The 17603-nt window shown below is 38.5% G+C and overlaps 1 protein-coding gene across 6 annotated transcripts in view; it reads left to right on the top strand.

The window, feature by feature from the left end:
• The window catches only part of LOC106093307 (protein sidekick), a 490348-nt gene that overhangs the window by 336285 nt on the left and 136460 nt on the right, over positions 1 to 17603 (top strand). For all 6 annotated transcript variants that reach the window (XM_059366229.1, XM_059366231.1, XM_059366230.1 and 3 more), the window contains exon 3: positions 12440 to 12616. In XM_059366229.1, coding sequence (XP_059222212.1) covers positions 12440 to 12616 — 177 coding nt within the window. The remainder of the gene's footprint in view (positions 1 to 12439; positions 12617 to 17603) is intronic.

The following is a 17603-nucleotide window of genomic DNA, read 5'->3' on the forward strand; positions in this document are numbered from 1 at the left end:
GCTAGCACCTGTCTTGCCTTTTTTGCATAAGTGAGCTCGTAAGTCAGTATAGCTTTCGTTATGACCTCCTTCTTACTTCCTTCCAGTAATAACCTCATCTTCCCATGATCCGGATCTCCTTATAGGATTTTCGTCAAGATTTCCACAGCGTTCGTCGCCCACGCTCCTAACTAGAAACACATCAACCCGAAAGGTTTCGGGTTAACCAAGCTTATTGACGACAATTCTCTGGCCTTCACTGCCAAATCGTCTCTTTACTTTTAAATATCTTTCATTTGATACCCATATTGTCGCAATCGGCAAACATGTCCGTTTGGATGGGTTTTTGGGTGGGGCCTTCCCCCAGCTTATTTCACACCAAAGTTGTATACCAATTTTGTGTTTCTGGGTCACCATAAGGCGGCATAAAAAAATTTGTTTAAATCGGTGCACCCATCTTCGAGATCAGGCTTTTTTGAAAATTGAGTAAAGGGTTAGGGTCCAGGGATCAGATTCGTGCTTTACTGTCGTAGACTTTCCCTTTAAGTCCTATATTGTCCCGATTGACTTATACGTCGTATTGAAGGGTGGGCGGTCCCCAGACTGTTTGTTCTAACATTGTACACCAGATTCATAATCTACTCCCTAAGACCTTTTATTTGATACCCATTCTGCGATTTGGTTCATACATGCCCGTTTTGGGGGGTTTTCTGATTGTAGAGGTCCTGTAGAAACATTGTACCAAATTCGCATTTCAGATTTGTACTCTACTTCCAGTTATCTTTCATTTCATACCCATTTAGTTCAAATCGGTAAATATGTAATTTTTTGGGATGTTTTTTTTTTGGGGTGATGAGGCCCCACGGCACTTGGTGTCAAATTTTAATATCAAGTTGTACTCTTCTCTTTAATACCAGTCATTTGATACCCATATTGTCCTTATCCGCAAACATGTTCTTTTGGATGGGTTTTTGGGTAGGGCGTCCCCCCAGGTTATTTGACCCCATAGATTTATACCAAGTTTGTGTTTCTGGCTTACCATAAGGCGGTATACAAAATTTTGCTTAAATCGGTGCACCATCGCTGAGATCAGGCGTTTTTGAAAATTGTGGTAAGGGGGAGGGTCCGCCGCCCCTTCGGATATCAAAAAATAAAGTACGCTTTTTTCATGAAAGCTCTACCATTTCATGAAAATCGGTTCAGTCGTTTTTGTGTTTTAATGGAACAGACAAACAAACAAACTAATAAACAAACAAAGCGGAACAATTTAATTTTTAATATAATAGAAAACTAGCTGTACCCGTCCCGCTGCGCCTTCATTTGCACCACGCGAAAAAATATGTTTCTTACTTATTGCCATATGTATCTCCCCAGTGTAATCTGTAATTGTTTATCTACTACCAAATACCTTTTATTGAACCCCATATTGCCCTGATTGACAAATATTCACATTTAGGGAGGTGTTTTGAGGCGACCTGCTATCACTTGAACCTCATTTTTGAATACCATATTCGTAATATTGTATAATGCCGAATACCTTTCATTTGAGTCCCATATTATCATGATAGTCTAATATGCCCATTTGGGATGGTTTTGGACTTGGGGCGACGATAATCATATTCGGACTCTACTCTCCAGTACATTTCATTGGAAATTTTTGGCGATACTTTTGGGGGCGCTTTTGGGTTTGGGGCGGCACCCAAGGTACTTGGACCCAATTTTTAATATCATATTTATACTGTACTCCCGAATACCTTTTATTTGGGTCATATTGCCTGCATCGCTTTTCTTTTGATTGTTGGCGGTGCTGTTGTGGTAAGGGGGAGGGACCCCTGCCCCTACTCTAGACCAAACTACAAAATCTCTAACAATTTCAAGAAAATCAGTTCGGCCGTTTTCGAGTCTATGCGGAACAAACAAACAAACACAAACTCATTTTTATACCCTCCACCATAGTATGGGAGTATACTTATTTCGTCATTCTGTTTGTAACTACTCGAAATATGCGTCTGAGACCCCCTAAAGTATACACATTCTTGATCGTCATGACATTTTAAGTCGATCTAGCCATGTCCGTACGTCTGTCCATCCTTATAGCTAGGCGCTTGTATTTTTGCACAAATACTTCTTATTAGTGTATGTCGGTTGGAATTGTAAATGGGCCATATCGGTCCATGTTTTGATATAGCTGCCATATAAATCGATCGTGGATCTTGACTTCTTGAGCCACTAGAGGGCGCAGTGCTTATCCGATTTAGCTGAAATTTTGCATGACGTGTTTTGTTATGACTTTCACCAGATGTGCTAAGTACGGTTCAAATCGGCCCATAACCTTATATAGCTGCCATATAAACCGATCTGTCATCTTGACTTCTTGAGCCTCTAAATGGCACAATTATTATCCGATTTGGCTAAAATTGTGCATGAGGTGTTTTGCTACGACTTCCAACAACTGTGTTAAGAATGGGTTAAATCGGTCCGTAACCTGATATAGCTGCCACATAAACAGATCTGGGGTCTTGACTTCTTGAGCCACTAGAGTATGCAATTATTATCCGATTTAGCTGTAATTTTGCATTAGGTGTTTTGTTATGACTTTCAACAACTGTGCTAGGTAATCTGATATAACTGCCATATAAACTGATCTGGGCCGAACTTAGCAGGCTTTTACTTGTTGTATTGAATGTCTTCATAACACTTATAACTACACAAATAACTAAGTTCTTCTAAGTTATTTCTATTTTTGTATTAAAAAAGTGTTTTTTAAATTTTTTTTGTGTCTGTTAGGACGAAGACCACTTTTGTCGTAATTTTTCGATAATTTTTCTTTAGTAATTTTCCTTTCGATTATTAAGATGGATCATTTTTTTGCAATTGCAACTTCTTTTTGTTTCTCCTGCCATTCAATATCCGGTATTATATTTGCATATAAATTGCTACAACATTCAATATGGCCTCATGCCACTATCCTCAGGATGATGAAACTTTATTAAACAACAACAACAGAAACTAAATGAACTGTCCGTTTTTTTTTTTTGCAAACATCCTTAACTTATGTGTTTTTTTTTGTGCCGTTCATCCTGTTTTTCTGACATACATTTCCACATTAATTGAAAAAAGATTTCAATAGAGTATCTGATAAACTCGTTGTGATAACATTTGAACCTCATAACCGGAATGGAGATGAAGTTTATGGCAGACATACCCACATCCTTAGGCCATGATGTTGCCGTTGGGCTTTATTTGACCGCTTGGTCAGCCCACTATTCTGTTAACTGGGATCATTATTTGTGATTCAAAAGCTGCCCATTCATTCTGAAGGGGGTATTAAAGGATGTTTTCTCTCCTCGTTTTTGTGTTTTTCCTCCTGGTCTTTTTTGTAACATAACAGACGCCTTTTGTTTGTTTAAATTTCCGTTTTGCTTGTATATGGTTGGCCCTTTTTTCTCTCGTTTTTTTTTTGTATCTTTCATTTCTGTTTGTTTTTTTTTTTTTATTTTCTAACACTCCACAATTTTTCGAAAGCGATACATATACTGATATGGATACTTTGAAATAATATCCGCAATGCATATGCAAAATAAATTGATGTCCTTTCCAAAAGGGACCAGTGAACTATTTTACAATGAGTTGAGAAGTGAATGAAAGTGTTGCCTTTTGAGAAAATTTCAAAAGTCTTTGGAGGAAATTTCATTGAACTCGTGTCATTGGAGAAAATTTCATTGAATAGTTTTTCTTCCCCAGAACCAGAAATCGCGATAGAGATAGCCAGTCAAATATTCTTATTGCTTTAGTGCAATGCGGAAAGACTTTTTTTAGGGGGTCAGGATGGGAAAATGATTTACGCATGTGACGAGTACGTCTATCGCCTTATGCCTGACTTCGTTGTTTCCAACGGTACCTGCTTAAAATCCACCCAGTGTCAACCCTGGGTATTAATTCCAGCTCGTAACCGCTTTCTCATTTCTTCGAAGTGGACCCCATATCTGGTGATTATCCATATCATATTCGTTATGCATTCATTCGACCATAGCGGCCACGTCCATTTTCTTCCTGTGCAGTACTTGTTCGGCTTATCTAATCACCACCTATCAGTTCTTCTTGTCGTCCACAAGATGCTGTGTGGACTTTTTTCCTAGGCGAAACGTCGCCAATCGCTTTTTCCAGTAACCTACGTCTTTCGACCCAGCGCTCGCAGTGGAAAAATTTGTGTTCCAGATCGTCTGCTACCTTTAGTTCCTCATAAATGCACTTGCCAGAAGAACATTTGCCCATTCTATGCATATATTTCCGGAACTAACCATGGCCCTGTAACGTACCGTTGGAGATGACGTCACCATGCTTCCTATCTCTCAACATCCGTACATCTGGTATAAGTCGTTGGAAGTCGCAGTGGAAGAATTTGTGTTCCAGATCGTCTGCTACCTTTAGTTCCCCATAAATGCACTTGCCAGAAGAACATTTGCCCATTCTATGCAGATATTTCCGGAACTAACCATGGCCCTGTAACGTACCGTAGGAGATGACGTCACCATGCTTCCTATCTCTCAACATTCGTACATCTGATATAAGTCGTTGTGTCCACCTGGCCCGATTCTCATTAGTCTACCTTTGTTTCCATCTCTCGATAGTCTCCTCTCGTATGATTCTTGTATGATCTGTTTGAATCTCACCCTGTCCTCTCTGAGTGTTGCACTTCGCGGTGTACAGTCTCGCGCGCTCCATGGCCTGTAGGTCTATGGGCATCATTCTCGCTATCAAAAGGGCTGCGGGTTTCACCACTGTCCGGTAGGATGATATGATCCTAAACGCCTCCGTCCTTTGCACCGAGAGCAGGAATTTCGCTCGGCATGTGAACTGCAGTGTATGGACCCTATTTCGCTACCATACCATGCTATAGCACGGCGCCATTAAGAGCCTGCGCCTGTTTGGAAGAGGTCCACCTATGTTTGCCGGGGCCTTTGTTGTCGGATTAGCTCTGCATAGGTCAGCTTTGTATCAAGCCGGATCCCTAGATATTTGATCTACCTCTGCCAAAAAGTCATCTATGGGCTTATTCATTTCCACTGGCATAATTTTTCTGGTTAGAAGTAGCAATTTGGCCACCGTAGCTCGGTGGTTAGCATGTCCGCCCATGACGCCGAACGCCTGGGTTCGAATCCAGACGAGAATATCAGAAAAAATTATCAGCGATGGTTATTCCCTTCCAATGCTGGCGACATTTGTGAGGTATGGCACCCATGTAAAAACTTCTCCCAAAGAGGTGTCGCACTTCGGCTCGCCGTTTGAACTCGCCTATAAACAGGAGGTCTTTTTTCATTGACCATAAACTTGAATCGGACAGCACCCACTGATATGTGAGAAGTTTGCCCCTGTTCCTGTGTAGCAACACCGTCTTCCGCATCACAAGTTGCAAGCCTTGCGAGTCCAGCGAGTCCTTTGCCCCAAGTCTCATTTGTAGTAGTTTGCGCTCTACACCTTCCGTGTCTCTTGCCATGATGACTGCAACGATATACCAGCATATCCTACTAGAAAGGTTCCGTTTGACATATCTGTTCGCAGTATTCCATCATAACTGACATGCCAAAGACCCGGTCTAAGTATGGAGCCTTTTGCAGCTTCTGATGTGACCTCATATTCACTCGTTCCATTCTGAGAGTGAGTGAGTCCGGTGGCAGACTGCCAACTAATTTTAACCTAACCTATCCTGGAAGTTACAGATAAATACTCTGTTTTGCAAGTATTTTCTCATTATTGTCATCAGATACGCCAGGTTATAAAAGTCCTCTCTGAGTGCTTGGAAGACGTCAGACCATCTGAGGCTATTAAATGCCTTCTACATATCCAGTGGAGCTAAGAAGACCATCGGCCTAGAGTAGTGGTTCCTTTGCCTAGCTGCACAGGAACTCCTGTGAGACATTCCTGTGATGACCTCCTAGAGCCGTGGCTTGATAAGTCGCTCCATAAGCTTGACGACCGTATCCAGCATACCGAGTGACGATGGGAGGCTTTGGGATCACATTTTCCCTTCCTTATGAGCTTTTGTCTGTTCCACATCTGTGTAAAAACACCCTCAAATAGGCATCATTTAAACGTTCTTAGAAGAAATTCAGGTCCGTTTTCAGATTTCTGCTTGATGACCACCGCCTATATTCCATAGGGAGCGGAAGTTTTTCTGATTTGGAGGCTGCGATAATTATAATTGTGAACGAGCTTATACTGTCAGTGGGTTCTTCATAAGCTTCACCTTCTCTACGGTCGTGAAGAGGAAACAGTGTGTGGACTATATTTTCCATTTTTTTACGGCTCCGTGGGCCGAGTTTTTCCATCATAATATTGTTTCTAAGGCCCCAGGGTTTCTGTTTATGTCTTCTCTTCATTCCTTCCACTTTTCTTTCTTGCTCCTTTCTATATTACAAAGTGAGTGACTTTTTGGCCTCCTTGTATAGAGACTGTTCTGCCTCAGCCGTGCTTTTGCGGCTAGCTCTTGTATATCTGCGTCTAAGTTGCTTCGTTGCTCAGCTATGGCGTCATTCCTCCAGTGTTCTGTGGTTCTCTTTCCACTCGTCCGTTGGAGTTTTAGGCTGGATTTTTTACATCCGCACTCTATGATGTCCATCACTCGTCCCACTGTCAATAGAGCGTCTAGTGCATAGTCTTACCGCTGGGGTTGCAAGTCAATTTCACGTCTACATTCGTTATCTTGTACTTATTCTCCCATTAGCTGTATCTCTTCCGGTATTAAAGAAGAACCTAATGTACTGGTAGTCGCTTTCTATGTTGATTTATTCGGACGCAAGAGTGATATCGGTATAGTGCCATCGCACCCGGATTCCCTTAAAGTTGACACGTTTTCGCTGTTTACAACTACTCAACCAGTTCTTGCAGTCTCTTCGAAGACGTCGATACGGTCACTAGAGATGCAATAACAGCTAAACAATGTAAAGTAGTCTAGCCGACTCAGGTGTATCCGTTTCCACTTCTTCTGCTTATCGGTAAGATGCCATTGCGGTCTAGAATCCACATAGCAGCTATCTTCGTGGAATTCTTAAGCCAGGAACCTTGATTTCTTCCTCCATATTGTTCGCTTATAACAACGATGTCGGCACATTGTTCTGCGGCTATTTTCAAAAGGCGATCATGTGCGACCTAACTCCTGTGCACATTGGCCTCTGATGTTCTTAACATGCCTGTTGTGTGCCTCAGGAAACTGAGCCAGGTAGGTGATACGTCAGATTTTTTCCGCCATCTTGTGCCCACTCTTTTCGCAATTAAAGCATAGTCCCATTCCTTTTCTATTGGGTCCCTTGAATTCGCACTGTAGACGTCCTGCTCCAAAACATCCCAATATTTCAGCCGACAATTCGTCATTCCAATCAGGAGTCTGCTAGTAATCTGCAGCTCATTGGCGCAGCTAGCTGGTAGGACGGCGAAACCCCTTCTCTGCTCTCTGGAATAAAGTGCAGTTAGCTGGAAATTCTCTTCTTCTGCCGTTATAAGCAGGGCTGCGGATTCGACCGAGTTCGGCTCTCCGACTCGGACTTAGACTCCGAACCGAAGTCGGATTCGAGGGTCAGACTCCGTAGCCAAACGTCTTACAACTTGTAAGAATTTCCTGGGATGGATTAACACAGTTTCGATTCCTAGGAGCACAAAATAATTTTTTATATATCTTTATCTCCCTATCTCATCACTAGGTCTCGCTGGAGTACCACCCTAGTTGACTACCAATTCATCGTGAAAGTGAACCTAAACCTTGTCTTTCGTACAAACTTTGTCTTGAGATAAAATTTCATAGAAATTTTACGTTCAGAGAAAATTTCTTTCAAATTTTATCCTAACAGAAAATTTTACAAAAATGTTTTTTAGAGAAAATTTCATAGAAGTTTCGCCTTTAGAGAAAATTGCAAATTTTGTTTTTAAGTCAATTAACTTCCCAGTCTTGTCTTCTGGTTTTCATACCATCTTTTAATTTACTACTCCCCAAAAAGATTGCTGGGTTTCATCTGATTGTCCCACTTAGATGCTTTATCGAATGAAACTGCCGGAAAGCTACTGTCATTTTTGTCCCATGGACTGCTGCGACTAGTGCTTTACAGGCTACAAATGTACAAGCGAACAGACAGTTGTAGTAAACCCTTTTGCTCTCAACTCTGAAGTTGTTTTTTGTTTTGCCACTCCATGTAGGAATGTATAGAATATATATTTCCATAGAATGGGAGCATTTATTGTCAAAAGCAACAAGGTCCTTCCTGTATTACTGTTGATTTGGCACACAATTTGCAAAAGTGTTGCCTGGGCCTATATTTCCATAACAGCGCATCCTGCCGTCTAACAGCCCCTTTATTCATTGGCCTGGCCATAAACAGTTCGGAAACTCTATGTGTATGGATACGTGTGTGTCATACATGTATGTTAACCTGTTTCGCCTGTCGTTGTCCTTTTGTCAATACACACTGTCCTGTGTGCCCTGTTTTATTCATGATTTTCTAAGTTTTGTCGTATCTCTAACAAATGACAAAACTTTTAATGTTCATTCACTCATTGTGATGGTATGTGTGACAGAATATGTTGAATATCATTCACAAACTGCTAAGTAAGTGTATTTTGTGCTTTATTAACATCCGGAGAGTAAAAATGATTCATATAATAACAACAAATATGTGAAAAGGAGTTTAACATATCAGATATGCAATATGTGTATCCTTTGGCAAATGCCGTTTAAAGTTTTCTGTTCTTTTTTTATCTTGTCGGGGTAATCATCAGTTTTATCAAATCTCTGCCTGCCATGTTAATTAAACAGGTTTTTGTTTTTTGATTTATTCTGTTCTCTTGGAAAAGGATATTTGAAAACATGAAGGTAATTTCAAAATTATAAAAGAGTTTTTGAGGGATGCTTCTGTGTGAAATTTTGTTAGAACTTTCATATGAATATTTAGTCGTAGAGATTTTAATCTTTTTAATTGAGTGCCATGCAAATTTATGTGAATGTGCAGTTAATAAGTTTGTTTGTAAAGATAAAAAGAGAGTATTTTTTATCTTATCTTTATGATCCTACAACAGCATAGGTCTGCCGGCATAAAATAACTTTCACCTTTTAATTAGTACCGCTGGTTTTATCTTAGCAAAATTGTTTTAATATTTGAAGTACAAGTGAGAGGTTGTCCTTGGTGCGGCGGGAGTTTTATAAGTCTTGCATAACTTTGATCGCACACTCGCAGCACTGTTTGCTCCGGACAATGTTGAAAAAAGAGATTCATCTTTTTTACAGCATGTCTTCGAGCATTTGAGAGCTTTTGGGTAATCATTCATAGCTGCAGATAGTTATTCAAAATCTTCAGCGCGAAACAATTGACTACTGAACCCATGATCAGCCCATGAGTAAGAAATGAATAAATAGATTTTACGCAACCTGTTCCGGATTTCAGGCATCAGAATAAACGCGAAAAGAGCTAGAATCGCATAAGAGTTCCAGCGTGCATTGCAAAAGTTTGGGGTCTGGTTAACCTTTACAAAAGGAGTCACACTCCTCTTAGTGAAGTGACGGAAGACACGAGTTAGTTGGAAGAGATACTTCATGTCGTCTCTCCAGCCGCCTGTTTCCTAAATCTGAGTTTTACCTTTTCTGAAGGCTGCTTTTAATTCATCATAGTTGCTCATCAATTCAAGTAGTACTCGATGTTTGGTGATTTAGTCGATCCATAGAGCTCATTGTCTATGACGACGCCAAGAACACGATCCAGCATATGGTGCTAGCAACTGATGAGGTTCCAATCATCGGGTATCCGTTCTTCTAGCCAGTTTGCGCAGATAAGCTGATGCATATGTTTAATTCTTTGGTAGAATTTCCGGACTTCATTCTGACTCCTGTACAACTCAATTTGCTCATACTCACCCCTTTCTATTACCTTTTTCTTTCTGCGGAATAGACATATGTGGTTTCTTCTTTTCTCCCGATACCTCTTCTTCATCTGGCGCGTTGCTACTGTTTGCAGGGTTGCTCTGTATGCCGCATTTTTGGCTTCAGCAGCATGCAGCTCCTTCTGCAGGTCTTGATAATATTCAAATAGAAGAAAATTATGTAGTTTTCTACTTTTGATCATTAGAATTGTTTTTCTTACCTATACATTAAATTCTTCCCTTGAGTTCCGTATTCTTGAATATGCGGTTATTCAGCGGTCGTTCCACTATGTTTGGTGGTGCCAACATTTAAAGCATTAAATTCACTTATGGTCCGAATCGGACTATAACTTGATATAACTCCATTGGCATATCAGTTCTTATTCATTATTCTTTGGATATGCGTTCCGTATTTTTGGATATGCGGTTGTTCAGCGCTCGTTCCTCTATGTTTGGTAATGCCAATTGCTTTTTCATCATCAGTAGGAATGACCGTCGTGTGTCACTTCTTTTATTGGCTTCATCTCGTTGTATGGAATAAATGCAGCTAATGCAGCAATTTCCACCATTTTATTGAACATGGCCAATGGTCAGCGGTTTGTTGAGCGCTTGCATGTATATTTGCCAAGCATCTGGTACATTGTATCAACGCCCGATTTGTTGGCGTTGTAACCCAAAATAGAAGACCGCTTCTTCTTTTCAGTTTGCATGTCAACACCGCAAGTGTAATGTTATGTGGACAGCAAAATTGTCGCTTTGTTCTTCTTGGGCATATATGAACATAGTGGTATATCGCCTTCGTTGAAGCCGAACAATGTGCTGTTGACAGGATGCGTATGATTGTTTTTTTTTTGGAATTTCCGAGGCACACATGTCTCATTCGAGAGTTCTAATCCAACTTATGCGGTTTTCTTCCTCATCAAAGTACGCGTTAAATCTAAAGTTGCGAAAAAAATTTCGGCATAAATTGTGCGTACATTGAGTACAACATCATCAATAACCGCAGTTTTGCTGTTAATTAATCGCTGATGTCGCGTATTTCCATTGTCGAATCTAAGGCATTGCTTCATACACTTCACTATTCGATTTAGTGAGTCCAGTATATAAAATCATAGCCAAAAAGGCATCGAACTCTTTCAAAGTGATTGGTATCCATTCTTTTGTGCTATTTGGATTTGCCAAATTCCATGCAGAGTTTACTTCCCTGCCTTTCGGATTTGACTCGCGTATTATGATGTACGCCATGTATTCGGTGATGTGCGGGCGGAATATGGTAAAGGGATCATATGTGGTTCCTACTGGTCCGGAAAAACCAGACAAAAGATTGAATTTATTAAAGATTTCTTTAAATTTCAGTACAACTTCACAGGTTCCCATACTAAACATTTAAATCTGAATAGAAACTAAACTATCGGGTCGCTTTGATATTTGCTTTAAACAATTCTAGATAAAATTTCCTCGGAAAACATGTGGGGGTCGGGTATACTTCCCATGGACCATCAAAGAGTGATTTCAGTTTGAAAATGAAAAAGGGACCCCAGGGACCTTCTCAGCCGCCTGGAGATCCATCAACAATTACTACGTTGCATCTTTCTGAAAACAGGCTTGAAACTGGCCTAAGTTCATTGTTCAGGATTCCTTGTTGTTCTTCATGTTAAAAGAGCTTTTCTTGAATGATTGTATTCAATAACCTGAATGAAAAATGCTTTGCCGTTATTCAGGTTTGTCTGAACTTGTTGAATGACATACATCGATCAATGAACACCTGTTTATGCTACGTATTTTTCAATATTTTTCTAAAAAGTATTTATGAATGGGCGCATATTATATAGTCGGAGGCTATATCTTGAATTAGCATGTGTACGCTGAAAATTTTTCAAAACTTTCAAATGAACGACCCTTATATATATGGTTTCTGTAAAAAAATAATTCCCAAAAGGTAGCCAACGGAAAAACACACATCAGTGAAAATATTAATTTTTCTTTTCCTCCTTAAATTGGCTTAAAGGGGCAATTCAGCATGAATTTATGAGGGTTTATTAGTTCAATACCACATAAAAATTTTTAACAAAGTCGTCAACAGTTTCCAATTTTTCACAAAAAAAGTCAAAAATCTATCACCCTAATATGAATATCCTTAAGCAGTTGTAAAATGATAAAGGGTTTGGGATGATTTTAATTCGCTTTCACCTGTTATACTTAAAGTTTATTTTTTATATTTAAAATATTTAAGATGTTGAAAAACTTAATAAAATTCCCTTATTGTACCTTCCCTTTCAACCATTATATATCAAACAATGTTGGTATTATTTACACTTCTGTGAGGAAGTGAATTATTTTCTTCCAAACCCAAAACACTTCATCACTTCTTCATCATCATGACCAAAACACTTTTTTTATATAGATGCGTATAGATGGATGTGCTTAAGCCCCATAGCATTAGCTTAAATTGTCCCCCATTTTTTCCCATTTAATTTTATGTATATATCGTTCGGTTTTATTAATAAATATGGTTCTCATTTTTCTACTGTTTTCTTTTTTTTCATGTTTTGTTTTGCAGGATATCCACAGCCCACATATCGTTGGATTAAGAATGGAATACCCATGGGTGACTATTCATCCAGTCAATACATGCGAATATTGAATACGCAACGAGATGATGCTGGCAGTTATAAATGCATAGCCAAAAATGAAGCCGGCTCTATATTTAGTGAATCGATCGATGTCGTTGTTGCTTGTGAGTATTAATTCATATTAAATCATATTTGCAATGAAAAATGGTAGCGCCAAAAAACATCGAAAGCAGATTTTTTAAAATTAATATTCATATGTATAGCTGCATAGTTTGTTATACAACCAAACCACTCAGCGAGAGAAAGAGAAAGTGAGAGATTTTTTGCAAACGTATTCCACTTGCCAGTATTTGGCATTGGGATAAAGTAACCCTGCAAACATTTTCCATCGCCAAACAATCTTCCGCGAAGGCTTTGATTGCCGACGACGAAAAGTCGTAGACGATTCCCCCTTCGTGAGACTTGTGTCCTCAAGACAAATCTTCTGGAAGTGTGTTCCGCGAATCTTCCATATGAGTTGCTAAAGAGTAAGTCGCTAGAATCTTGGAAGATCTTAGAACCGCGCAAAAATCGCGTGGACGAGTAACAAATGAGTCTTTTTTAAAATTTATGAAATACTCTTCTGGAAGGGTTGCGCATTACTCGTCTGGATGAATATAAAATAAGTGTTTTGGAATATTTGTCAAATATTGTTCTAAAAGAGTTACGCGTTAATCGTTTGGAAGATCGAAAAATGGATATCATGATAAATTGTTCATCAAAATCGTAACAAAAACGAATAATCTTAAAAAAAAGTTATTATTATTATTATTCGTCACACTAAGTACCAAACGTCATATAAGCCTAGTGAGAATTCTGCTAAATGTTGTGGAAAGTTTCCTTTCAAAATAAAACATCAAATGACACAATTCATTACAAGTCCTAAACGTCGCAGGCTACTAAATTTCCAATAAACACCCCATTAAGGAATAGGGGATACTTCTCTCATATTAATGAGTGCAGTCTGATTAAAGTTTAAAGCTTAATGATAAGGGACCTCCATTTTTATGCCGAGTCCGAACGGCGTGTCACAAAGCGACATCACTTATTATAGAAGTTTTAACATGGCAGGCTACCTTACAAATGTAGCTGGCATTAGCAAGGGGATAACCACCGCTGAAAATTTTTCAGATGTTCACGGCTGGGTTTGAACCCAGGCGTTCGGCGTCAAAGCGGACTAGCTAACTTCTGCGCCACTGTGGCCTCCATGAAATTAAAAACTATCGCGAAAGTTAACTCAGGCCTTTTATGAACAAATCTTCTGGACGATTATAACGCAATGGATTGCGCAATAATCGCCGCGAAGAGTTGCTGGAACTTTGCCACACTCAATGGATTGTCCAATGATAATCTGGAAGAGTGTGTCACGAGTCATACGGACGACTATAATGCAATGGTTTGTAAGACAATCGTCAGAAAGAGTAGCTAAAACATCTGCAAACGCAATGGATTATCCAATGATATCTTAGAAGAATATTTCACGACTCATACGGAAGAACAATTGTGTAGAAAATCTTCCAGAAGATTATTTTATTCATCGCGAGGACGAACGCTCGTCCAAAGTTATGAAAAATGTTTGTAGGGTAACCATGAATAAAGTTTTTAGATACAAATGTGACAGGTTTTGTATGCCCTACGCTACACAAGGGAAATTCAGGAAATTTCTTAAAAATTTTAAAATTTCCCTTAAATTTTATCTGAAGACAAAATTTTCAGAAAAAAGAAGACAAAAATTTCTTTGAAATGTTATCCAAAAACAAAATTTCCCTCAAAGTTTATCCAGATACAAAATTTCTTCGAAGTTTTATCCAAAAATAAATACAAAATTTCCTATAAATACAAAATTTCCCTAAAATTTCCTATAAATACAAAATTTCCCTGAAATATTATCTAAATACAAAACTTTCCATATATTTTATCTACGAAAAAATTTTTGTTGAAATTTTATCTTAAGAGAAAATTTCCTTGAATTACTATTTAAAGACAAATTTCCATGAAATTTTAACTTAAGACAAAATTTACTGAAAATGTATCTTAAGACAAAATTTTCCTGAAATTTTATGCAACTAAAAATGCTCCTGATATAGAATGTTAAGACGAAATTTCGCTGATATTTTATCTAAAGAAAATTTCACTGAGATTTTATCTTAAGACCAAATTAAACTGAAATTTTATCGAAAACCAAAATTTTCCGGAAATTTTATCTAAAGACTAACTTTAACTGAAATTTTATCAAAAAACAAAATTTTTCGGAAATTTTATCTAAAGACAAAATTGTATAAAATCTTACTTAAAAAAATTCCCTGATATTTAATATATATATATATATATATATATATATATATATATATATATATATATATATAAATATATATATAATTTTTTGATATCGGAAGGGGGACGGACCCTCCCCCTTATGCCAAAAGCACAACCCAAAAATAAAAGTGAACCGATCGGGACAATATGAGATTCAAATGAAAGGTATTGAAGAGTAGAGTACGAATTTTATAATAAAAGTTGGATCCATTTACCTGGGGGCCGCCCAGTCCCAAAACCCCTTAAAAAAGGGTTTATTTGACAATATGGGACTCAAATGAAAGGTATTCGGGAGTAGGTTACGAATATGCTCAGGAAGTAGGAATAGGCTTTATAATTTATTGATAACGGAAGGGGGCGGACTCTCCACCGTTACCCCAAAAACACCACCTAAAATCAAAAGTGGACCGATAAGAACAATATGGGTATCAAATGAAAAGTATGCGGGAGTAAATAACGAACCTGGCATACAAATCCATGTCGAAGGATAAGGGTCACTCCACCCCCCCAAAAACGCCCAAAATGGGCACATTAGCCAATCACGGATTTGTTTGTTCCGTATAGAATGTAAAACGGCAGAACCGATTTTCTCGAAATTTTCGCATATTGTGTAGATTGGTCTGGAAGGAAACATAGGCTATATATTTATGTCGGTATCGGAAGGGGGACGGACCCTCCCCCTTATGCCAAAAGCACAACCCAAAATCAAAAGTGGACCGATTGGGACAATATAGGTATCAAATGAAAGGTATTAGAGAGTAGAATACAAATATGCTATTAAAATTTGAGTATAAGTACCCATTGGGCCGCCATAACCCAAAGCTCCCCCAAACAGACACATTGGACATTCATTTTAAAAACCCCATTAGACCCATTATGGCTATATGATACTTGGCTGAACCGATTTTCTTAAAATTTTCATAGATTGTGTACGTTTGTCTGGAAGCAAACATAGGCTATATAATTTTTAGATATCGGGTAGAGGTGGACCCTCCCCCTTACCCCAAAAACGCTACCCATATCCGAAAGTGGTCCGATGGGCACAATAAGGGTATCAAATGAAAGGTATTGGAGACCAGAAAACGAATATGGTATTAAAATTTGGGTCAAAGTACCCAGCTGGCCCCCCAACCCCAAAACTCCTCTAAACAGATATATTCGAAGTTCGTGTCAATATGGGAATCAAATGAAAAGTTTTAGGCTGTAGATTACAAATATGGCATAAAACATTAGGTCCAAGTAATGGAAGGTCGCCCACCCCCAAATACTCCCAAATGGGCATATTAGCAGACCATGGCTATATGGGACTTAAAAAAAAAGTATTAGGGAGTAGATTACGAATATGACATTAAAATTTGCGTTCAAGTCTAGATGCCGCTTTTCCTCCAAAATATAGTCAAATGTGTTATTTGACCCATTATGACAACATGGGACTCAAATGAAAGGTATTTTAGAGTAGAAAACGAATTTGATAAACAATTTAGGTGTCAAGTGTTTTGGGGTACACCCTAAAGCTCCCCCTAAAGTGAACTTCATTTCCGTTGGGAATAGAGAAGGAATTTGATATCTATTTTCAGTGCAAAGTGCCGATGGCCGCCCCAGCGCCAAAACACCCTCCAAACGGTTTATACTTACCGGCCATGGCAATATGGGGCTCAAATTAAAGGGGTTTGGAAGTGCAGCACGAAGTTGATATCCATATTTGAGTGGAAACGTCCCCTAAAGAGAACATTACCCTAAGGAAGAACATTGCCACCAGGAACCGAGAAGGGGTAATCTTCTCACAAAGCACTCATGTTTTCCGATTCAAGTTTAAAATTAATGATAAAGGTCCTTTTTTTATAACCGAGCCCAAACGGCAGCCCGCAGTGCGACACCTCTTTGGGGAAAATTTTTTTAATGAGCATGCATGGCATTGTATCTCACAAATGTTGCCAACATTAAGAGGGGATAACCACCGCTTTTGTCAATGTTCTCGCCAGGATTCGAACGCGCTCATCGTCATAGGCTACAATGGCACGAATTCAATATCCGCATTCAGGGCGAAGTGTCCCCACCCTAAAAAAATATTAGAGAGCTGAAGAAGGCGGAGCGGATCGGCCCCGGTTCGGCTATTTTGTTGGGTTGCCCAAAAAGTAATTGCGGATTTTTTAAAAGAAAGTAAATGCATTTTTAATAAAACTTAGAATGAACTTTAATTAAATATACTTTTTTTACACTTTTTTTCTAAAGCAAGCTAAAAGTAACAGCTGATAACTGACAGAAAAAAGAATGCAATTACAGAGTCACAAGCTGTGAAAAAATTTGTCAACGCCGACTATATGAAAAATCCGCAATTACTTTTTGAGCAACCCAATATATTAAGACAACATTTTTCGGGAATTTTATCTTAAGACTAGTGCCCTGAAATTTTATATTAAGACAAAATTTCCCTGAAGTTTTCTTCAAAGACAAACATTTCTAAAGACAAATTTCCTTAAAATGATATCCAAAGACAATATTTCCTGAAAATTTTTTCTAACTACAAAAGTTACTTGAAATTTTAAAAATATTTAGCAAAAACAAAATTTTTCCAAAATTTTATCAAAAGATATTCTCTATTAATATAATTTGGAATTTTTCTTTATCGCCCAATATTCAATGCAGATTTTAACATGGTTGTCATAAATGTGGTAGCGTATAACAATATCACCTCTAACTGAATTTCCGCTCTTTCCATTCATCTTTTTTTTGAACTCTTTGCTGTGGTAAAATGCATTGCTGGATGAAAATTTCCATATGCATGTAAAACACAAA

Source organism: Stomoxys calcitrans, chromosome 4 (genome assembly GCF_963082655.1).
Source record: "Stomoxys calcitrans chromosome 4, idStoCalc2.1, whole genome shotgun sequence".
NCBI lineage: Eukaryota > Metazoa > Arthropoda > Insecta > Diptera > Muscidae > Stomoxys > Stomoxys calcitrans.